The sequence below is a fragment of the Eutrema salsugineum genome, unplaced genomic scaffold (genome assembly GCF_000478725.1).
Source record: "Eutrema salsugineum unplaced genomic scaffold, Eutsalg1_0 scaffold_10, whole genome shotgun sequence".
In the NCBI taxonomy this organism is placed as follows: domain Eukaryota; kingdom Viridiplantae; phylum Streptophyta; class Magnoliopsida; order Brassicales; family Brassicaceae; genus Eutrema; species Eutrema salsugineum.
In genome coordinates, this window is record NW_006256908.1 from 11,576,204 (window position 1) to 11,598,576 (window position 22,373).

General features: G+C 34.1%; 5 protein-coding genes and 1 non-coding gene across 6 annotated transcripts; 2 read left to right on the top strand and 4 right to left on the bottom strand.

The window, feature by feature from the left end:
• The first annotated feature begins 775 nt into the window (after positions 1 to 775).
• On the top strand, positions 776 to 846 carry TRNAG-GCC. The gene has a single exon. It is a non-coding gene; the product is annotated as a tRNA-Gly (tRNA).
• A 2,320-nt stretch (positions 847 to 3,166) lies between these two features.
• LOC18027715 (LOB domain-containing protein 16) lies at positions 3,167 to 4,824 on the top strand. Its single transcript, XM_006411437.2, has 2 exons — positions 3,167 to 3,656; positions 4,368 to 4,824. Exons 1-2 carry the CDS (start codon positions 3,354 to 3,356, stop codon positions 4,803 to 4,805), a joined length of 741 nt encoding a protein of 246 aa, XP_006411500.1. The 5' UTR covers positions 3,167 to 3,353; the 3' UTR covers positions 4,806 to 4,824.
• A 4,196-nt stretch (positions 4,825 to 9,020) lies between these two features.
• On the bottom strand, positions 9,021 to 9,786 carry LOC18027716 (LOB domain-containing protein 17). Its single transcript, XM_006411438.2, has 2 exons — positions 9,467 to 9,786; positions 9,021 to 9,341 (listed from the first exon to the last, which is right to left on the bottom strand). The coding sequence occupies exons 1-2, from the start codon at positions 9,743 to 9,745 to the stop codon at positions 9,021 to 9,023; spliced, it is 600 nt and encodes a 199-aa protein (XP_006411501.1). The 5' UTR covers positions 9,746 to 9,786.
• A 4,495-nt stretch (positions 9,787 to 14,281) lies between these two features.
• On the bottom strand, positions 14,282 to 17,103 carry LOC18027717 (sn1-specific diacylglycerol lipase beta). The gene is made up of 8 exons (XM_006411439.2): positions 16,849 to 17,103; positions 16,251 to 16,568; positions 15,957 to 16,144; positions 15,527 to 15,877; positions 15,238 to 15,438; positions 15,071 to 15,141; positions 14,848 to 14,987; positions 14,282 to 14,738 (listed from the first exon to the last, which is right to left on the bottom strand). The coding sequence occupies exons 1-8, from the start codon at positions 16,886 to 16,888 to the stop codon at positions 14,404 to 14,406; spliced, it is 1,644 nt and encodes a 547-aa protein (XP_006411502.1). The 5' UTR covers positions 16,889 to 17,103; the 3' UTR covers positions 14,282 to 14,403.
• Positions 17,104 to 17,861: 758 nt separating this feature from the next.
• LOC18027718 (MATH domain and coiled-coil domain-containing protein At2g42460) lies at positions 17,862 to 19,075 on the bottom strand. Its single transcript, XM_006411440.1, has 4 exons — positions 18,966 to 19,075; positions 18,724 to 18,884; positions 18,388 to 18,593; positions 17,862 to 18,200 (listed from the first exon to the last, which is right to left on the bottom strand). The coding sequence occupies exons 1-4, from the start codon at positions 19,073 to 19,075 to the stop codon at positions 17,862 to 17,864; spliced, it is 816 nt and encodes a 271-aa protein (XP_006411503.1).
• A 686-nt stretch (positions 19,076 to 19,761) lies between these two features.
• LOC112081637 (MATH domain and coiled-coil domain-containing protein At2g42480-like) lies at positions 19,762 to 21,738 on the bottom strand. Its single transcript, XM_024148463.1, has 5 exons — positions 21,635 to 21,738; positions 21,279 to 21,445; positions 20,653 to 20,870; positions 20,096 to 20,541; positions 19,762 to 19,957 (listed from the first exon to the last, which is right to left on the bottom strand). The coding sequence occupies exons 1-5, from the start codon at positions 21,736 to 21,738 to the stop codon at positions 19,762 to 19,764; spliced, it is 1,131 nt and encodes a 376-aa protein (XP_024004231.1).
• Between the last annotated feature and the right edge of the window lie 635 nt (positions 21,739 to 22,373).

Consider the following 22,373-nt stretch of genomic DNA (forward strand, 5'->3'; position numbering starts at 1 on the left):
TCAATACATTTGAGATGTTTGTGGTTTCCCATGAACAAATTTAATCTGACATTTTTCATCTTCCCCAACAATTTAATTTTCTATACAATACATCATCACCTTTCCCTTTTTAGATTCTATCACTTTCCTCTCCAATCTCTACCCTCCCGATCAATTCTTCCTTTTTTTATGAATAACAATTACAATGACTTTATTTGTGTTTGAGTGATGTGAAAGGTAAGAGTTTTTCATCATGCACCCTAATGTTTTTCTTTTCTCTTACAAATTTGCCCCCGAATTTTCTTATGTAATTATTACAATAATCAGGTAATCACATTCCATTGTCAATGCTACTCACACCCATACTGTAACGTCTTTTAGATTGAGTTGTTACTTCTAGTTATAGTGAGAATTGATTTGATCAAACCCAGAGATTATTTGGCTAAATCTGTAAAACTTAATAGAATTTGTTAACTGTCCAATCGCATTGACTTCTGTCTCCATCTCAAAATCACATGCGATCTCTAGTTATGTCTTCTCACCGGTTCTTTCCAACCCAAGAATGTCTTTAGTTTGTTGATCTGTCGAACGGCGTGACATACGTATAATTATACTCTAAGTGAATATATTGGCACTAAATGTGAGGAAGTTTGTTCATACTTCGACCAAAGAAAACAAAAGAAAATAGAGTACGTACTAACTAGTAATTAAGGGTGATAACAATGCGTTAGCCAAAAAAAAAAAAAAGGTGATAGTAACGGGAATTATATAACTAATTTAGTAAGTTAACAGCGAAGCACCAGTGGTCTAGTGGTAGAATAGTACCCTGCCACGGTACAGACCCGGGTTCGATTCCCGGCTGGTGCATTTTGTTTTTAACAAACCATACCATTTAGCCATGAGTTGTAAGGTAGGACTATCTGGGCTTTAAGAGCCCATTTATAAAAAATCAAATTGCATACTGTGCATTTTTCCCTATGTAACGCAAACTCCAATCGTCTCAACTAATCCATGAATAAACTCCAGTATTGCTGATCCAACTTTTACTTGTAATTGGTGAAAAAAATTGCTGGAGTTTTTGGTGTAGTGGTCTTGAACTTTTGATCATGTTTCCTCACTGATTTAAACTAAACTAAAATTATCTTGTACTCAATTTAGAATACCGTGAATTACAAGGTATTAACTGGTACCATACTAGCATTTTTGACTTTGAGACAATTAAACTGAAAAAGAACTGAAAAAATTGAGCTGATATAGATTTTTTTTTTAAAAAGCTGAATTAGCTGAAATATATTTGATGAAAACGAACTGGATTACTTTTCCATTTACGATGCCATTTTTGCGCATGAACCAAGTAATTTGTATCTTAATTTTGTTGGGTGTTAAAAAGAAGAAATTTTTTTTGGGTGTTTCGGAAAAATATAGCTGAATTTATATAATCGAAAATATATGACTAGCTAGGTTTAGAAAAATGAAAAGAATTTGCCACTTAAAATCAGTAGGACATATCAGCGTCATTTGCTTGATAAAATGACTAACACGGTAAATTTAAGTTTACCGGCTAATCATACCCAGAACACGATAATATAAAGCAAAAAAAAAAAAAAAAAAAAAAATTCACGAATACGAGCGTTAAGTGAAAGTCACATGCACACACTATCCTAACGGCATCACACGATCTCTCTCTCTCTCTCGTGTACAATATCCATAAGTACATGATATTATTTTTTGGCATATTATTAAATTATATGATAATCTCTTCAGGTGATTTGAATCCTAGTCTGTACCAGCTAAACACTCACTCCATGTAACCGAATATTCCTAAGCCACCTAAGCAGATCAGCACAATCAATCAATTTTAGTTAGCTTTTGTGTTTTGTCACAAAGGGAGTTTAAATACTGTAGCTTATAATTTCGTAATTAACTATTATACTACAAAAATTGGCCTCCAAATACATTTATGGCTTTAGCATTTGTCGGTACACCTTTACCGGCATTTGCCGGTTTACCCGGTCCCCCGCGTCACGACAAACAGCAGCAGTTCCAATGTCCGGCGTTCGGCGGAAGAACTTATAAATAACTCTTTTTTTTCAATTAAAAGAATTAAAGAAGGAAAGAGGATAGAAGAAAGTAAATGATTAATTGAGTTAGCTTTGATGAAGCTCCAAAACGAAACGTCTCCGGTTATAAAATAATACGAGAAAAAGTGATAGAAGACCTAAGACTAAGAATACGGATATTTTCCTATAAAATCCACGAATGAAAAGGAAAAGAAGATGGAGTAATTAACTTAAAATCCAATTAAAAATTAAAACTATAGTGAATTTAATAAAATTGAAGCCTCATGTTGCAATCTCCATTATGGATTGTCTCCTTGCTATCCAACATGTGACCCTCCATTGTCTACCATTCACACCCTTGGCTCACTCGATAAGTTTGGACATTAATTGCATTCTTTTTCTTAATTGGTTTTTAATTCACTCCATTTGGGTCACTTAATGTCAGTCACTTAGTTGGAAAGATTTTAAATTAAAAAAAAATTATACTTTTTGTTATAATTATATAGATCTTGATTGTGAATGCAAATTATACTTACATCAGTTTTCGTATAGATGTTAAAATTTTGACCAAATGTAAGTTCAAACGGAAAGATTTATTTAGTTTGATATTTGCATTCAAAATATAACATACTCGATAGGTTACGATTGTGGTCTATAGTGGTGGTCGATTTAGTAAAGATATGTAGGTCGAAATTCAAATCTAGAATTCGAATCATTACCAAAACGTAATTTGTTCACGTACGAAAGTTCCTTGAATCCTTGTGTAAGCAAACTCTAACATAGTCTAGACGCCATCTATTTTTTTTAAATGATGATATTGGATTTATGAATTCATCATATACTACAATTTCTAAACGAAACGATAAGTATGGCTCTAAGTCTAGTGATGGAGAATTAAAACATTTTATATACAAAGATGACACAATATGGTAGACCAAAAAAAGCTGATCAAATACAGTTATATTATTATATTATGTGAAATGATCATTGAGTGACCATATAAAATAAGCCGGGCTTGGAAAAAAGACCTCTTCTCTCTCATCATGATGTTCCTTTTATAAAATCCACCCAAAGACACCAAACACTTCTCCATCATCATTTCATTTCTTTTTCTTTTTCCTCCATCACCATTTCCTAGTTCGCTCGTGCACATCTCCGACGATCCCAATTCAAAATTTATCACTTCTTCCATTTTTTTGTAACTAAAAAAGACATAAAAGAGAGTAGAAACAAGCTAGAGAGTAGAGAGTCCAATTCTTTCTTTTGGTACAAAATAACATTGAAAAATCATCACCAGTTTTGTTTGTTTCGTTGATGGCATCTTCCGGTAACAGTACAACGGCAGGGACAGGTTCACCGTGCGGAGCGTGCAAATTCCTGAGGAGGAAGTGTGCATCGGATTGTATATTCGCACCTTACTTCTCATCAGAGCAAGGAGCAGCAAGATTCGCAGCTATTCACAAGGTGTTTGGAGCCAGCAACGTCTCTAAGCTCTTGCTTAATGTCCCAATCCATGATCGATGTGAAGCTGTTGTCACCATCGCCTACGAAGCTCAGGCTCGTCTTCATGATCCTGTGTATGGCTGTGTCTCCCATATTTTTGCCCTTCAACAACAGGTAAATTAACCAAGCAATCGCTAGTGATCCATCAATTTTGGTGGTCACTATATGGTGTTTGATTGGCATAAGATTTAGTGCATGGATTTAGTTTTGTTCCATCAAAACAGTTGTATCAAAATCTTGAGGAATTAGTATCAACTAATATTCCCATCAAAACGTTTGTTTACACATTAGGGTTTTTTTTTTTCAATAAAAATTGACCGTTTAGATTTTGATTAATATAGATTTTAGGAAACGTTACAACAATCCGTAATCTGTTTTTCGATAAGTTCTTGTCATGTCGTTTTTCTTTCTTGCGTTTGGCATTTTCGATTTGGAGTAGACGACAATAGCTCTTGCCGTTTCATAAAATAGATGTTTAAATGACATTACTTCTTTCCGTTTCATATAGATAAATGTATCAAAATTTTTGTGGATATTAAGATAACGCTTAAATAAGTAAGCATATCTCTCATGATTCATTTATTGTTCTTGGAAAATGAACACTATAATTATGTAATTATATAGGAATATGTTTAGAAATACCATTAAAATTTTGCATAAAGATGCAAACCATTTTATTTTTGGCACAAAATATATATTTCAATAAAAACATATATATATGTTCATGTCGAAGGGGCTTTTATTAATTCCTCTTATGAGTTTTCAAAATTTGAGTATGATTGAATCAATCTTGTTTAACTTAGCGTTTGATTCGTTTATAAATAGGTGGCTTACTTGCAAGCACAAGTCATGCAAATGAAGGCACAAATCGCCGGCCACCAGACGTCAGCCGCCGGGGATCTAAGAAATAGTCCGGAAAGTGCTCACCAATTCACGACGTGGCAACAAACTAGTGGCTCTCCGATCGGCAGTACTGCATACTCTACACCATATAATCATCATCACCATCCTTACTACGGTCACGTAAACCCTAACAATCCAGTCTCGCCACAGAGCTCGCTAGAAGAATCTTTTAGCACCACGAGCAGTGATGTCACTAGAACAACTAACGTGAGTGAGACTCATCAAACCGGAGGAGGCGTATACGGTCAAGGCGGGTTAGAGTTTCACGAAGGATATCCTAACAAGAAGAGATCAGTGAGTTATTGTAATAGCGAGCTAGGTGAGCTTCAGGCTTTGGCTCTTAGAATGATGAAGAACTAAGATAAGTTGGTAACTTATGTAGACAGACAATGAAGAGATGAAATGTTTTTTTTTTAAGGGGACAAAATGCAAAAAAGACAACAAAACATTCGATGTTCACATGCTATCACCAATAAACATGCCTACATCCATGTTTGTTTTGTAGTCGTTCTCAATTGCGACCAAGAATAAGTGACTAAGTCACTGGTTCAACGACATATTTTGGCGATTAAAATTTTATTCATTTCGTAGTCATTAAGGACAAATTTTCAAATTATCAATGTTTTAATTGTTTGTGCTCTATGGACGAAATATATTGCTCAAAAATGATTTGGTTGTTGATCATCGACAATTGCAAACCAAACAACAAAATGAACATGGCTGTTACCAATACAATATTGGCAGAAGTTATAAGTTTTTGTAGTACCCTCAATTTCTAAAGTTATGTTGCTGTATGTGTAGAATCTTATAAGATATTAAATTTTACCGCACGATTGTTTCTTAAATTTTGATCTATAAAATAAATTAATTTTGATTTTCGGGAAGTAAACAAATTCATGAACAAAGAATTTTACAACAACAGAAACAGTTGAGCCACTGCGATTCTTCCAAACGAAAAAAACAACAACAATTTGCTTATAGTTCAATGGTTTCGTTTGTTGAATGATCATTATAGATGTTTCGATTTGAATAATGCAAAATTCATGCATGATCATTACATGTCTTAGATTATCACAATCTTTTGATCACCCACATACACAAAAAAAGGTTCAGAAGTAACTAAATGAGTTTTTTGACCGACATATTTGAAATACAATCACGTATTCACAGGCTCACAAATATATCAAAGGCAATTCGATAACCTAATGGCTCTAATATGGGCAATCTCTATCTCCTTGAATCTCTTATTTCTTTATTTCTTTCTTTCTTTTTGTCAAGGTAAGTTGGTAACAGTTCAGAAGATTAACCTTTTTGTATAAAACCTTAATATTGTTTACATTTTTAGCACAAAAAAAAATTAATTGACGACTGTCCTCTCGTATCCCATGCAAAAACCTATGCAAAGATAATGTCACAGGAGTAAAGAGAAACTGATGTGAGGATAAGTTGATAGGTTTTTATTAGAAACGATTCTATGCAGGCAGATGTAAGAGTACAGAAAGGCTCCATCATCTTGTATGAGTTTGTTTAAGGATTCACTAAATTTCCATAACTTACGAATATATTAATTGTAGACGTGTGCGCTGCATCCAAAGCGTTGACTTTGATTCACACGACGACACACTTATTGAAATCCTTAAAACTTTTAATTTTGATTTGTTCATAATTCATTACCTATAGAGTCTATTTTGCAAGTTCACCATGTATTACAAAGTAAAAAATAATTTGAATTTAAAAGAAAAAAAGGAAGGAAAGAAAGTTGAGCTTGTATTATTTAACTTAAACCCCACAAACATTTCTATGAATTGTTCTGTGTATATGCTTTCAGTTAAATGTCAACTAACAATTACTTTTAGCATCTCTATGAAGGCTAAAAGGTATTTGGTCTAAACAATAAAAAATTATAACAGTCAACTTTATTTTCACTAGAAAATTATAATTTCATAAATAAATAAAAAATAAAACTGCAACAAACATCTTAAGAGAACAATTTGAAGAACATAGGAGGGATGTATGTTATGATTGTTTGTCAGAGAAACAAATCATCGAAAATCATTTCATCTAAAAATTACATGCTTTAATATTACATTTAATAAACATGTATACCTAACATGAACTAAGCAGTGTCTAGTTAATTATGATATATAGCACCAATCCCCCATATAAATTGTAGTGGTCCTATTAGACAATATGTCCCCTAAATTGTATGCAATCTTTTAAATTAAATTCAACTAATGATCTTTAATTAGTTTTGCTTTGCCAACTCTAACCAATCTCATCTAAGTCTAACCCAATTCCCCACCTAGAAGCTTCGGTTGTTGTCCACACCTAAAGTCACAAGTGCTCTTTAGTCTTTTAAGAAAAAGGACTTTGTGGTTTGTAATCTCGAGGTAACATAATCAATGCATTTTAATTAAACGAGTTATTAATAGTAGAAGAGAAAACAAGTTTGCTTAAGCACCTGATCAATACTTAACCTAGACGTTTTAAAAAAAAATATCAGTACCTTCACTGGCCTGAATAATTAGTTTGACAGTTATTAATTAAATGTAACATGATAGTCTACGTTAACATTTGGCATGGTACCCATATATTCAGCAAAATGTGTCACTCCATACTTACTTCATCATTAGCATATCACAATGTTGGTTGTTTCGACATGGTAGTGGACAATTTGGACAGTCTAGCTAGCATATAAGTAGTTACATTCACGATTTTTTTTTTCTAAAAAATTACTTTTTGGAATGAGTTGACAACAAGTCATAGACGTAAATCATAGCCACTAGTTAATAAACTGCATCTCGTCGATATTAAGATATTTTAAAGTATGATATGATTTAGGTGGGAAACTTCGAAAATTGTTTAAATTCACATTTCCAAACCAAGTCCTATCAAAATGTTATTATGATTGTGTAAGTTATGAACATGAATTCGGCGTTGCCTATTCTTAGTCAAGCAATTTATGTATGTGTACGATTATTAAATAATATCCGAACTCTTCGAGCCCATTACCAAAGACCAATTCTATTTACTCTTTTCAATATTATATAGAGCACAGATCAAAAGAGGGTAGTCAAAGCAGGATATCACCACTTAGACAGTTAGACATTCATCAAGAAGACAAGAACGTATATATGTTTCGGAAATACATTAAAAAAATAACACTGATAGAAAGAAAAAAGTTCATCATCGAGGATATAATTGGATGTGTAAAAGGTTTATATTATCATCAGAGAGCATTATTTGTGAAAAAAAAAGAAGGAAATATCATCAGAGAGCATTATTCTATTTTATTTTTCAAGCGTATATTTTAATACAATGACGTGTCAACTGACAGGGAATAAACACGAACTATTGTCATCGTGTCAGATCTGGAATTGAAAATTATAAAGTGAAACGAAGAAGAAAGGGACTGAAACGGCAGGAGTTAACGCACGTGGGGCCCGTGGCTTAACTACAGTCAAAGTCTTTGACCTTTGAAATATCACACGTGCGGTTTACGTAGGTTGTTTGCTCGCGGGACCCACCTCACAGTTTCTTTCCCCAGGCCGCGAGTATATTTAATTAATTTGCTTTATTTTTTTCTCTAATGACTAATCTGAGACGTTCGAGGCCCATTATTTAGAAAAGTAAGCCCACTAAGCTTTATAAACGGGCCTACTAGGTTTTAATGTTAATACGCCGCTAACGCGAGATCAGAACTTTGATACTTCGTCTTTCGCATAACCATTGAATTTATTTTTCTTTTCCCTGGGGATTTACTATCAAGTATGTGTTTGAAAAATTGACATTAAAACCCTAGAATAGTTTTGTGACAAATTACAATTAATGAGAAGCAACTCGATCAGAATTATAATGATATAAGAAAAAAATGGTTTTAGTTAGCAACAGCTTCATCACGATTAATTGTTTGACTAAATTATAGAGTGAATATATGTCACGTTCACGAGCATTCTCGAATACTTAATAGTACTATATGTCACGGAAAATATTTGCTGTATTTAGACAATAATATTTATAACAATCGGAAAATTCTCCAAACCAAGAAAAAGAAAGTAGTTGGAGACTTATCAAAAATTAAAACTTATCAAAAAAGAAAGTAGTTGGAACTCTACAAACTAAAGATGTTTTCAACTCCAACTGAACCCGATTTATTGAAAATCAGTATTAAAATGACAAAAAAGTTCTCAGTTAATTATATCAAAAAGCTACAACGACAAAATCGAAAACATTCATTGTATAAGGAAGTACCTTAAGTGATTTGTAGCCAACAATAGCAAAGTAGATTAGGTTTAAATAATATTTGGTTCGAATAATAGCAAAGGCGGAAATCATTAGCCTATAATGTCTCAAAACAGATTTTCTCAACGAGGTAAGATTAGCTGCTTGCGGATTTTTCATTTGTGGTTTCCCAATATTAATATTTGACAATTTGTCACTAGGCGGGAATCATTACCCTAATATCAAATGGAAACTATTAAACAAAAAATATTTCATTCATATTAAAATAAACTTAACATATAGAATAATTATAGATTTATAGCCTTTCTTGATCATGATCATCCATCTCTTTCATCACGAATACGAGATGTACCCAAAACTCGAGGATAGAATATCATTGCCACCATGATCATGCGGGTTAAAGGTGTTTAAGTGTTGTTCTAATTCAAAGTAAGACGTCATGATATAATTAAGATCGGAGTAGCGCTCAGTCTCCATACTTCCGTCTTGATGATGATTATTATGAGGGCGATACAGATCTTGTGATTCTTGAAGGTGAGTAGGCTTAGTGTCTCGATGGTAATTCGGGTTTTCAATGGATGGAAAATCAGTTGCCATCATGCTTTGTGCTGCTTGTTGCTTTAAAATCTCCAGCTGTGTTTGTAAATTCACAACCTAACACATAATTACCACACAACACTCAAGCCTCATATATCCAAATTATGCATATATACGAAATTATTATATCCAAAATCAAGATTAATTAGGGTTTAGCTAGGAATTAGTGATATATATGTTACTTGTTGTTGGAGGGAAAAGATATGAGAAACGCAGCCATATATGGGGTCTTGGAGGCGAGCTTGGGCTTCATAATAGATTGTAATGGCGGCTTCGTATCGATCTTCCATGGGAAGATTAGAGAGAACTTTAGAAGCATTGCTGGCTCCAAACACTTGGTGAATGGCTGCAAAATGGGAAGCTCCTTGTTCATGGCAAAAGTATGGTGCAAACACACATCCTTTTACACATTTTCTTCTTAAGAACTTGCAAGCTCCACAAGGAGAGCCAGAGCCAGTCATGGCCTTTGATGAACGATAATTATAATTAACCTTGAGTAGCTTTAAGACTCGAGAAGCATTAGCTTAATTAGGGGAAAGTTTTATATAGACGAAGGTGAAGGTGGGTTTCATATAATATTACATTGTTTAATCAAAATTTGTGTACTTAGTGGCCTACGCCTGAAAATTAATATGCAAGAAAGTTTACTAAGCTAGTACAAAAGGAAGAAGCTATACACAAGTACCACACACTCATATTATAATAGTTTTCTTTCTTGATCTTTATCAATATTTTTGAAGGATTTGAATATCAACAGTCAAATACTCAAACTACTCATGGGTTTTCTTTTAACATAGTCTGCAACTGAACCAACATAATTAGATATCTTATGATGCCAAGGAAAAGTAATATACTAGAGTTTTACCAAATCAAACTAAAACAAGAGTTTGGTTCTAGTTGGGTGTATATTTCTGAAATAAAAAACTTAATCTGAAAAACCAAATACCTCGAATTTCTGAAGAAATATATAATCATCTTACTTTATAATTGCATTTCATTATCGAGAAATTTGACTAAGACCGGTTAGCGTCTTCATTAATCAATGAGATTATTTTATCGTTCATCTTATAACCAATGCGCAAAGAAACATATTTTGTGAAAGAAGGAGCCAAAATATAGTATTGTACTTGTCACTTGATATATATTTCACGTTTGAATGGGTGCGTCAGGGTTTTTGGTCCATAGTTTGAAACATATATAATAGATTGATTGCTATGCTACAAATATACCTAAAGAAATTTTAAAAACTGTTTGTGTCACACTTTAAATAAACTGTATACATACTTCCAAATTTTTCTTTCAACCTAGTGATCTGTACAACGTATGTTAATGTTAGTGAGGGATCTTGGTGTAACGAAAGACATCATTTCTTTATTTTCTCTGTACGTAAATTGTAAACTGATAATTTGAAGAAATGATAGTTCACAGAACAAAAAAACCCACCTAAATATGTCAACTTTCATCTGCATTAAATGTTTAGATTTGTACGTTATTTGATGATGAATTAAGAAAAAATCATAAAATGCTGGAAAATGATGCTGACATGTTCTAGCTTGACAAGTGACAACAGTCAACCCCGGCAAGGTAGGTCCGTTACACGTACATTGAATCTGGCTACTTCAAGATGATTAATAAATATTATTTTTTTGCTAAACTTTATAAATATAATTAAAGCTACACACAAGTGTACACAATATAATGATGTATTATATAGAACCATATGTTTTGGTAGTATCAAAAAAATTATCTGTGGTAGTATCCAATATGCAGAAAGTAATGAATATATTCAAAGATATAATGAGAAATTTATGTTCCTAACTTCCTATGAGTGGATTCGTTTGATGTACTACGTGCACGTACGCTGATAGACCTATATAATGTCGATGGATTCTCGATCGGTGATGTTAGGTACACTTGCATTCTCCTCTCCACATGTTATATATCTATGTCTGTGACAAATGATTGCTAATTTATATGGTAAGGATGCATGCTTTTGTGTTTTGGTAAAAGCATATCTTTTTGACATAGTAAAAACATACCTAAACAGAAATTTTCTCTCTCTATCTCTCTCTCTCTCTCTCTTAGCACTTCTCGTTTAACAAAAATTCTCGTCTATTTTTCTTTTGTTTTTCGGGATGAAATTCAGATTCTTGTTTATGGCTAACCTAAAAATTATATCTATATATTCCCGATCGAACTAAATGTTGCATCTGTATCGTATAATGCACGCACTCTCTATATATGTAATACATGTATGTAAATGTAAATCCATAAGCTAGATAAGGTTCTAGTTGATTATTGAGTTTAAAATTGATATATAGACAAGAAAGACCCGTGAAAGTGATGTTGTTGGATATATTTGCGAAATAACTATTTTATTTTGAAATGGATACATTCATATCAACTAAATATATTATTCAATAAAGTTATTAGTTTAATATTTTTGCATAATAGTTAGGGGTGCGTACTTTAGTTAAAACGGGAGGCAAATTTTCAAAGCCTTAACCTCAATATAAGGGATTGGCTTAGTAAACGTAATACAATTAAATAACAAACAATAAAGTTGTCTTTTCAAATAGGTTGAGGGATGACATTTCAAAAAAATATTTCAACTAGAATTATCGATTCATCAGTTATTATAAAACACAAGTTGTCCTTAATTTCATGATAAATGGCTAAATAGGTCTTTGCCAAAAGAAAAAAAAAAACGACACAGGTAATTCCTTTCAATGACCTATATTATGCAAGCATGAATCTAGAGGATATAATACCAAAATGAACACAAACATTAAATTATATGAATCGGTAATAAATTTTAATTCTAGTATATTAATATAGTCGTTGGTGAGGTTTTTTTTTTTTTTTTCGTAAGTAGTTTCATAGGTGTTTCTGAATTCAAAATTTCACTCCAAATTAATTATTTCACAAACTTAATTTGTTCGTTATGGTGAATTGAACCGAAAAAATCTAGACCAAAGCTTTGCCAATTAAAGTTTCAACTGGTTTCTGAATTTTTTTCTCCTTTAAAGATCAAAAACGACCAATGTAAAGCTACGTATTTACATTTCGCCACAGAATTCTTGTAATCTCTGATAATTAAAAACTAACGATAAACAATCGCTAATAGCCAGTGGCAATTTGGTTTTTCGAAGTCCTCTAGCTTTCGTGTTGTTTCTACTAGAAAATACATTTACCATATGTAAAACTTCTTAGAAAACATGCAAAATATAAATAACAATTGTAAATCGCATTTTTGTTCTGGTGCCGTAAGTCCCGTATAGAGCAATATTTATTTCTCATTAGATTTATAGATATAACGTCGAACGTCAAAAGTTAATGGAGAACTCTCTTTATTTTAAAATATGGAACATTATATTAGGTATACAAAACATTACCAGTGTTCCACTTACTTTATGTTCTGATTTACGTATATGTACATCGAATTTATCCAATTGCCTAAATCATAGATAAGCCAACACTACCAGTCTACCACCACTGTTATTTCGTTTTTTTTGGGTTGTCCAAGCAAACTCATATAACGACTATTGGCATTGTCTAATATTTGTTTTCTTACTTATGACTATGAGCCTAGTCTAATCAGTGCCGTGCCAACACATTTAGTGGCCTAAGACAATTTATAAAATTGAGCCTTTTATAAATGTATAAGCTTTACAAATCATAGAAATTGAAGATATATCGAACTGTAAAATCCATCACTAAAATGTTATAAAATAAATATATAAGATATTAAAGTACCAAATACCTATAAAAATATATTTAAATGATAGAATAACAAATAATATGTGGATAAATAAAATTAAGTTCATTACATTTTTAATAAAAGGATGACAAATAAATTATGATTTGAAAGTAAAAATATAACACTTGAACTCGTGAATATAAAATCTCTTATAAATTTTCACAACAAATTTTTTACTTAACTTAACTAATATTATTATTGATATATGGCCTAAAAACTGAAATTATAAATGTGGCCTAAGGCCATTCAGTGACGGAGGCAGAAGATTTTCTTAGTGGGGGCAAAAATTTATGTTGTCCAAATAATTTAGTTATGGAGGCAAAAAAATGATTATGAATGGGGGCATCTATTTAATACCTTAATAATTTGCATTAATTAAACAAATTTGACTGAGGGCAGCTGCCCCCCTCTTAGATCAAGTAGCTCCGCCACTGAAGCCATTGCCTTTTTTCCATCAAAGGAGGCACGGCTCTGAGTCTAATATAATGTACATACATAGGAAACCCTTTGAGAACACAAAAAAAATGAATATTCGAAGAAATTGGAAAGCTAGGAGAACTTTTATACTAATTTTAAATACTTTGCACAAGTAATAGTCTGATTAATTTATAAGCTTACAAAATGATATAAAAGAAGAAACAAATGAGACAAACATGCGGCGGCTAAGGGAAAGACAAAATTGAAAAGTATCAAAGATGAAATTCATATGGAAACGCAAAAACGTAACTTTCACTTTCTTTTCTTGTGGGTGTTTGCATTGCAGTAGCTCCCAATCAGTATATTTTATTCATCATTTTTCTAGCGTAATTATTAACCTCTTATCTCATCATCCATCCACACTCCACATGCTGTATATAAAATTAGTTAACGTAATTTTTACAAGAATAAAAAAATGGACAAAAGAACTCACCAAGTATTTTTTACATGCAAGTACTTTTCGGGATCGGTGGAGTGAATAGTGACGCCGACAGATAGGAGAATCGTGTAGGAACGGGGTTAAAAGAAAAGTTTATAATATTTTACTTAAGACACGATATAATGTCTGTAAATAGAAGTAAGACTTTATGCAATGAATTATATAAAGGTTAAAAGAAGAAATGAAGCACACACAAATCGACTTTAAATTATTCAATTATTTATATATTATGGGGCATGATGCAAAACAGTTTGTCAAGCACAAACCAACTCTAATATCTATATTCTTTATTTCTAAAAGTAAAATCAATCAAAGACAGCTTTTGAACTTTTATAATTTCCAAGGTAAACACTCTTGAAGCTGTGATTAACTGATAATTTATTCTTAAAGTGTTTGCCGACAAACTTAAACATTACGTTCTAACCATAGACGAGACAAACATCTCACTTGCATTGCTTCTTAAAGATGTTTTCGTCGATGAAACTGGGAAATCCTTTGAGCACATCTCGCAGCGCGTAGTAATGGCTATCACATTTATGGTCTGTAATGAAATTACCTGAGAGAAGTATCCTCTGAAAATGTTGTCCTGGATCTCTCTTCCATAGACTAAAGTATTCAACTCTTTTTCCTGATCCGCCTTTCGGGTTTCCTCTTAGGTTCCTCATCAGGTAGTAAACCGCGCCCGGTACATATAACTCTTCTGGCAATTTTACAACATCTTTATTCGTAGAATCAGGGATTAGTGCATCAGACCGGTCGTTCTTGGATGAAGGGAGTTCTGGTAAGGATCACGAAAGATGAGATTAATCGAGTCTTAAGTATATATATAAGTCTTGTAGTGATACTCGGAGTTACACGAGAGAATAACGTTTTGAAGTAGTAGTTACCAGGAAATTCTTTCTTGTTTCCGAATTTTGCATATTCAGAAACTTTCCGAGCTGCGTCTTGCACTGAGGAGACAACTTGTTTCGCGTTTGTTACCAAATCTAGTACGCTCTTCCATTCTTCTTTTTCGATTACACTTGTCCTGTATTTACAAATCATGGCGGTAACCAAACAGATTGTAGAAGGATTGTAATAAAGCTTGAACAAGAGAAAGTGTTTGCTTACCAATCTGTCTGAAGGATTTCATTCCTCAATCTCGCTAGAGAGGCTGTACTTAGTCTAGGTATTATATCATCCTGAAATCGGCATAAAATGCTGTGAGTTCCAAGAAGAGATTAATTTTCAGCAAATCTTGAACAAGAAAAGAGGGATTTTTTTTTTTTTGTTCTGACCTGCATCACAATAGTTGTCACAAACTCAGAGCAGTTCTCTGCGAGCTCTTTGGAAACACAAGGAGGTGTCGCATAGCCAACGGCTGAAATAATTTCAGCATCGAATCCTAATTCCTCCCTTGGCATTTTCCTGAGCATAATCGCCATTAAAGAAGCTATAGCGCCGCCGAGAGAATGACCAACAAGCCTCAACTTGTATCCCTACGGATCGTTCATTGCATTATAAATCCATCCTCCTCATGCCTCAGTAACAAACGACATGATGAACAATAATGATCATGATCCTCACCTCGTATTTCTCTAAGCACCTTCTTATAGTTTGCAATTCGTGATTAAGGAACCACCGTGCAGCTTCAGCGGTTCCAAAGTGTGTTGAGTAGCCTTCAAAAGTGACCTCTTCATCGCTTGAAGAGACAATGTCAGTGATAAGATCATAAATTGTATGTGTCCCGCGTATTCCAAAGACTACGAGTTTCCTTCGATGGTCAACTCCTACGTAATAACCAGGCCTCATAACGCTTGAATCTTTCACAAATTTAAGAATGTTATTCTCTCGAAGCATCGTGTTCCTCGCAAGACCACTCACACTATCCCTGTAACAACCTTTTGCTAACTCTGCGTTGTATATGAGATCATAAACCTGAAAAAAAGAAGCTGCTTAGAAATTGGTAAAAGGGAAGTTATCATCTAAATGACAATGACTAGAATAGTGCACTTACCGTAGATTCTGAAACAACTTCTACGCCCTTGACGTCCTCAAAAGGAGACAAGGATGCTTGTCTAAGGTAAATAAGATAGAGACCGATTGTAAGATCACCGAGAGTCCAACCTTCAATCCCGAGCTTACTCTTCTGAATACTAGCAATGATCTCTGACAAAGATCGACTACCAGGCTGTGATTTCTCTCCTGGGGAGAATTAAACACTACCTCAGCAATATGATCACCGGCCAAAAAAAAAGGGTTTAAGAAGTACAATGAATGCACCAAGAATCAAACCATGGATGATAGAGACCTGTTGGAAGAGCCCATCTACGCAATTGAATAGCTGGCTCAAGTGCTTTTGTGAGCCAAGCTAGGTCTAGTTTCCACTTTCCATCACCTGTATCTTCATCACCGGAGCTATCACTGTCGAGGCCTGATTCAAATCGTCTTCTATTCTCTAACCCGGACCTCGAAGAAGAGAAGCTTGGCGTTTTATTGGCTTCATGTTCTTCCAACTCCTTATCTACCTTGCCTGATTCTGATAACTGCGACTGAAACCGCTTGATTACATTGTGAACAACTCCTTGATATAACCCACGTCTCTTCTTGAACGGCGAATCTTCTACAACTGAAAATATTAAGAAAAAAGAACCTGAAATTTCTCAACAATCTTCACTAAATTTCAAAACTTTTATATCAAACATACTAAAACTCAGTGGAAACTTTCAGAGAACAAATGAAGAAACCTTAAGGAGATTGTTTTTTCCCTACTCCCAAACGTCATAAAACAAGAACAAAACCATGAATCATCGACTAATCAATTCACATTCAACATTCCCATTCATCAAGATGATTTCTGAGTGTTTTAACACTCTTATCTCCAGAAGTTAAGAGTAATTAGAGCTTACAGAAATTCCATAGTAGCCGATTCAGTGACTTGTTAGCCATTGGCGTGGCTCAGAAATGAAATTGTCCAGCCAAAACAAAAATTCAATTGCCCCCTTTCCAGTTTCCAGTAAAAGGAACCCTCCCGAAACCGACGACGGAACAGAGAAATATTAAGTAAATGCAACTTCGAAGAGACGGCGGGGCGGTGGCAGGGTTAACTAACGGCGAGGCCGAGCAAATCGGAAAACAAAAGCTGATGACGAGAAGAAAGCACACACCGACTGGGATTCAGTGATTCACCCCGTGATCGAGACTTTTTCAGTCAGGCTTCGAAAGAGTTTACGGGCTTAGTTGGGCCTAATTTTTGACCCAAAATATATACAACTAAAGAAATTGCTGGAAGTTCGAAATTCAAAACAGAAACAGAGAGAAAAAAAAAAAAAAATGAAGAAGAGCGCCAAGACTCGACCAAGCAAAAGCAAGAGCAAGGAGAAAGCTCTGTCAATTTACAGGTATTTCTACATTTCTTGAGATCAAAAATAGCTCGATTTGAATTTGGAATAATTGGATGATTTAAATTTTGATAATCTATTTGATTTGAAATTCCGGTAATCTTAGATTCTGATCAACTTCGACTTTTGGTAATCGATTTTATCTGATTTTGTGTATGATTCATCGCTTGTTACTATCGGATTCTGTCAAAATTGGTTGCAATCATTTATATGGAGATATCGTCTCGTTTCTAATTCTATACATTTGAAGATTATTGGTCACTCCTACTTTTCAAAGTATAGAAATCAGGGTTCAAGCTAGCCTCGCTAAGATATGACTTATTGCAGTGGTGATGAGAAGAAGGCAAATACTGAAAAAAGAAAAAAAATTATGAAGTCAAACTTGTTTGAAAGAGAAGTTTTGATAAGAACTGAAACAACAAATCTTCCCCACCTATGCTTTATTGTGATTGGATCATAACACTTTAATTGGAAAAATAGTCTGAATGAAAACTCCCCCAAACATTCACTAAAAAACATAGTTAGTGTTTTGAGATTAAGAAGCAAGACAGAAAGAATCTCCTTATCAAAAAATCTATGAACCTACACGAGTAAAATGAAACTGCTTTCTTCCTCTCCAAGGAAACCTCCTCAAGCTTTGACTTCAACCAATCCAGCTTAAAGCCCGCTTCTGTTAGCTCTCTCAAGTCGCTGTCGGCGTTGTTAATCTCAGTCTCCGACAAGCTCTGAGGAGGCTTTCCTAGTGTCTCGATGAGGCCGAGGAGAATATTCATGTAAGCTGTCTTCACCTCCTTGATATCTGATCTGATACCCACTGCAACGTCTGGGTGCTGTGCGAAAATCTTGCTCACTGAAATAACCTGCCAATGATAAAAAAGACAATGTAATGATGCTAAGTAGATCCAAAACCTAGACTGTATCTCAAAGTGGATACACCCAAAAAAAAAGAAGACAAAAACCAAAATCCGGACTGTATATAACCAAGCTGGTTTGCATTTGTGAGAACCAAAGAAGAAAAATAAACCAGTGGCTCAATCCTTCACTTACCTGAGTATTAAGAACATGGAAACCACTGACAGCTACCATTTCATTCTCAGTTGATTTCCCTTCATGAATAACTTCAACTAGGTTAATGTAGACTTGAATGGTTAGTTTATTGTTCTTAAGAGACCCTTCTTCTTGAAGCTTGCTAAGAGGCAACATTCTTTGATAACCCCAGCATGAGACCTCAGCGCTGAACGATCTACGTTCTTCTGTAAATACAAAACATATAATTATGAAAGATCAACTTTCATAATTAGATATGATGTATATATAATCAAACTGCTCCCAGGTCATAAAGATTCAAAAAAAAAAAAATGGAAGATAAGATCATATAATTACCAGCTGTTCTGGCGAGAACTTTGCCAGATTGATTCAACAAAACGAAGTGATAAGTAGCTCGTCTTCTCCATCCAGGTAGCAATGATCCAGGTTTCGCAACGGACAGGAACAGAGCCAAGTGATCATCCACATAATTTCCCTTGGGATACACTTCAAGGCACCTAATTAAGAGAAAACCTCACATTAAGCAAAGTAATCTATCTAGACGATTTATCTAAGGATCTTTATTCTTCTCGTTTTACCATTCGCAGCCGCCGCTTGAGAAAATATCAGACTCAATCAAACCGTTCCTGTTGGAAAAGTTGTCTATCTCCCACTTGAAAGTGAGAGTCTTCGTCGATTCCGTCTCCATCTGCTCAAAAATGCTCTGTCGGTATTAGGGTTTAGCTAGTGCTTCGCAGTGAGGAACAACAACTTTATATAGGACTCGAATACTCAAAAATATATTATAGTTCCTAGGTCAAAGAAACGTTACAATACATATATATACGAAACCTATAGAATACATGTACAACTTATGTCACGCTGACGCATTTACTAGTATTTATCGATTTCTAATATTTAGATCCCTCCATGAAGATGATCATATTATTTTTCTTTTCCAAAATTAAGCATCAAAGTGTTGGTAACTTATTCATTGCTTTTGATATTATAAGAATATATGAAAAAATTAAAAGAATGTACATAAATAATTATAAATCTTCGGATTAAGTGCAAGGGTTGTGATAATAAGTTGAATCATGACTCTATCAAATTACATACATATATATATATGTATATTTTCTGCCTCTCACAGATTCAAAACACGGAAGGTAAATTCGTTACCAGATGTTTTGTAGAGCTAATTCAACCAAACAGAAAAATAAACTAGCTTGCAACGTTCAAGAACAGAGACATAACCAGGCCTTTTCACTAAGGCGACTCTAGACTATTATAGTCTTCATAAAGCAACATAATTAAGAACCAAAAAAAAAAAATGAAACGAGATTAATGTCTTTCTAAATAAAAAACTATAAACTAAGTAACTTGATCTCGACATCAAGCAACCTCGTTGACCAACAAAAATCCATCAGCACAAGATTTGTCCTTCTTCTTGTCCAGTTCAACGTTGAGATACGACACCATCACCTCAATATTCTTGACGCTTTCCTCGAGTTGTTGAACTCGAGAGCCCTCAGCTTCATCAGATTTCTTCCTCTCTAAAGAAACGTCCACAAGCTTTGTATTCAGACGGTCCAGCTTGAATCGCAAATCCTTGATACGTTCCTCGAGTTGTTGGATTCGAGACTCATTAGCATCAGAAGCTTTTTTCCTCTCCAAGGAAACCAACGCAAGGTTTGTATCCAAACAGTCCAACTTAAATCCCGAATCCAGCTCAAGATTCCTGACGCGTTTTTCCAGTTTTTGGACCCGAGACTCATCAGCATTATCTGATTTCTTCCTTTCCAAGGAAACCTCATCAAGCTTTGCATTCAAAGAGTCAAGCTTGAAGCCCAGTTCCATAAGCTCAAGATTCTTGACACGTTCCTCGAGTTGTTGGGACAGAGACCCCTCAGCATCTGATTTCTTCTTCTCCAAAGAAACCTCCTCAAGCTTTAGTTTCAACCAGTCCAGCTTGAAACCTACGTTAATCAGCTCACTCAACTCGCTGCAAGCCTTGTTTAGTTTAGTCTCTGAAAGGCTCTTTGGAGGCTTCTCAAGTTTGTTGATGAGGTTGAGGAGGACATTCATGTATGCTGTCTTCACAGCATGGTTCTTTGGTTTGAAATCTTTTGCAATGTCTGGGTGTTCTGCGAATAATTTCCTCGCTGAAGTAACCTGCCAAGGAAAAGTATGTTTATATTACTCAGAATCGTCTGAATCTCTCTATACGCCAATATAAAAAAAAAAAAACAAGTGGTTATTCAAAAACAGATTGTTTAAACTTACTTGAGAAGCAAAAACTTGAAAACCATTGATGATTGCAGTCTTATTCTTGTCGGATACATCTCCGCCTTCTCCATCAACAGCTTCAACAACTTGTATGTAGACTTCAATGATGAGTCTGTCCTTCTCCAAAAACCCTTTTTCCTGAAACTTGCTAAGAGGCAAGGTCTTTCGTTTTCCCCAGACTGAATTCTCAGCGCAAAATGTGGTTGCTTTTACTACTGAGAAACATAAATAAATAAATAAATACATAAAAGACCAAATTAAAAGTGAAGTTAACTTCTTCATCAATCAGATTCACATGTATATATAGTGGCTACCTTTTCAATATTCAAACTCCTATTGCAGCAACAAAAGAGATCAGATTATTGTGGTCCGAAATAAGCTAATAATCACAGAAGAGATCATGCAAAATTGGCTTATATATGCTGCTCTTTTTCTTTCTTTCCACTTCTACACTTGTTTACCATTACTTCTTTTTTGAACCAGTAGGTGATATGTTGTAGTGTATAACCGTTTGTAAATTCCATACTCAAATGACATGTCAAAAGAAAAAACAAAAACATATGGAAGGATATGTATGACGTGATTGCACCAAAGAAAAAAAAAGAATGACAAAACTTCATTACTTGATGATCTGTAGAGCTCTTTGTCGGATTGATTCAACACACGGAAATAATAATTAGCAATCCTTTTCCATCCAGCTCCCAATGATTTAGGATTTCCAACGCTCAGGTACATAGACAAGTATTGACCATCAGCAAGATGGTCTCCTTTGGGATAAACGACGAGATACCTGAAAGAATATGATACAAATATTAAACCCTTTTTAGTTAATTAGTGCTAGATTACTGATATCTCCGAGAACACGTTATTCTTCGAGACAGAGACAGAGAGAGATAGATATAGATATATATATATATATAGAGAGAGAGAGAGAGTTCAACAAAGCTAAACTAAAGATCTGATCCTCGATTCATTATACCATTCGCATCCGCCGCTCACGAATGTCGTAGACGATAATACTCCAGCTTTCTTCTCCGAGAAGTTATCTATCTCAAACCTGAAACTCGGCTCTAGACTCCACATATCTGACCAAAACCCTTTCTTAGATTTTCTTATCTCTCGAGCAAATTAAAGACGGAGTTCTCAGAAACTCTGTTTGTTACTTTCGCTGATAAAGAAGCCTACTGTTTATTGAGGAGGCTAAAAGAAAAACTTCTCAAAACCCTAACTCAAAAGGAAAACTGATAAACAAATAAATTATTTATTTCAAAATAGTTTAATTGGACAAAAATAAACCATTCCTCTCCTCATGATATAACCTCTATTTTTTATATTAAAAAAATACTATCTCAAAAGAAATACTAAACCCTATCTCCAAAAGAAATTCTAAAATTAATTTTTTAAAAAATAAATCAAACGCGATAATTATTTCACCAAATCTTATCATATCCTCTTTATTAATTAATTCAATAACAGTTCTACAAGTTTTCTCGGAGTCTCTTCAACAGTATATTTTCTTACCTAAGCACCACCATCAAAACGATCAAAGTATCCATAATTTTATAGGAGTTATCGAATCAAATCAAATCAAATAAAAAAGATCGTTAACAGCTGACCAGAAACAGAGGAAGAATATCTCAAGTTGATGGTGTAAGTTTTATAATCTATTGTCCTTCTCCTTGATTTTTTCATTTGCAGCCGCCGCTTAGCAATATATG

Bases quoted from the DNA above. Each gene is read 5' to 3' on its own strand.
- LOC18027716 (XM_006411438.2), bottom strand. From the start codon at position 9,745: ATGACTGGCTCTGGCTCTCCTTGTGGAGCTTGCAAGTTCTTAAGAAGA. The intron at 9,342-9,466 runs GTAACATATATA...ATTATGTGTTAG, and splicing joins TCTTTTCCCTCCAACAACAA to GTTGTGAATTTACAAACACA.
- LOC18027718 (XM_006411440.1), bottom strand. From the start codon at position 19,075: ATGGAGACGGAATCGACGAAGACTCTCACTTTCAAGTGGGAGATAGAC. The intron at 18,885-18,965 runs GTAAAACGAGAA...TCTCTTAATTAG, and splicing joins TCAAGCGGCGGCTGCGAATG to GTGCCTTGAAGTGTATCCCA. The intron at 18,201-18,387 runs GTAAGTGAAGGA...TATCATTGGCAG, and splicing joins TCCATGTTCTTAATACTCAG to GTTATTTCAGTGAGCAAGAT.
- LOC18027715 (XM_006411437.2), top strand. From the start codon at position 3,354: ATGGCATCTTCCGGTAACAGTACAACGGCAGGGACAGGTTCACCGTGC. The intron at 3,657-4,367 runs GTAAATTAACCA...GTTTATAAATAG, and splicing joins TTTTTGCCCTTCAACAACAG to GTGGCTTACTTGCAAGCACA.
- LOC18027717 (XM_006411439.2), bottom strand. From the start codon at position 16,888: ATGGCTAACAAGTCACTGAATCGGCTACTATGGAATTTCT. The intron at 15,439-15,526 runs GTGAGGATCATG...AACGATCCGTAG, and splicing joins GGTGCTTAGAGAAATACGAG to GGATACAAGTTGAGGCTTGT. The intron at 14,988-15,070 runs GTAAGCAAACAC...TTGTAAATACAG, and splicing joins GAAATCCTTCAGACAGATTG to GACAAGTGTAATCGAAAAAG.
- LOC112081637 (XM_024148463.1), bottom strand. From the start codon at position 21,738: ATGTGGAGTCTAGAGCCGAGTTTCAGGTTTGAGATAGATAACTTCTCG. The intron at 20,871-21,278 runs GTAATGAAGTTT...TATGTTTCTCAG, and splicing joins AGAGCTCTACAGATCATCAA to TAGTAAAAGCAACCACATTT. The intron at 20,542-20,652 runs GTAAGTTTAAAC...TTTCCTTGGCAG, and splicing joins TTCAAGTTTTTGCTTCTCAA to GTTACTTCAGCGAGGAAATT.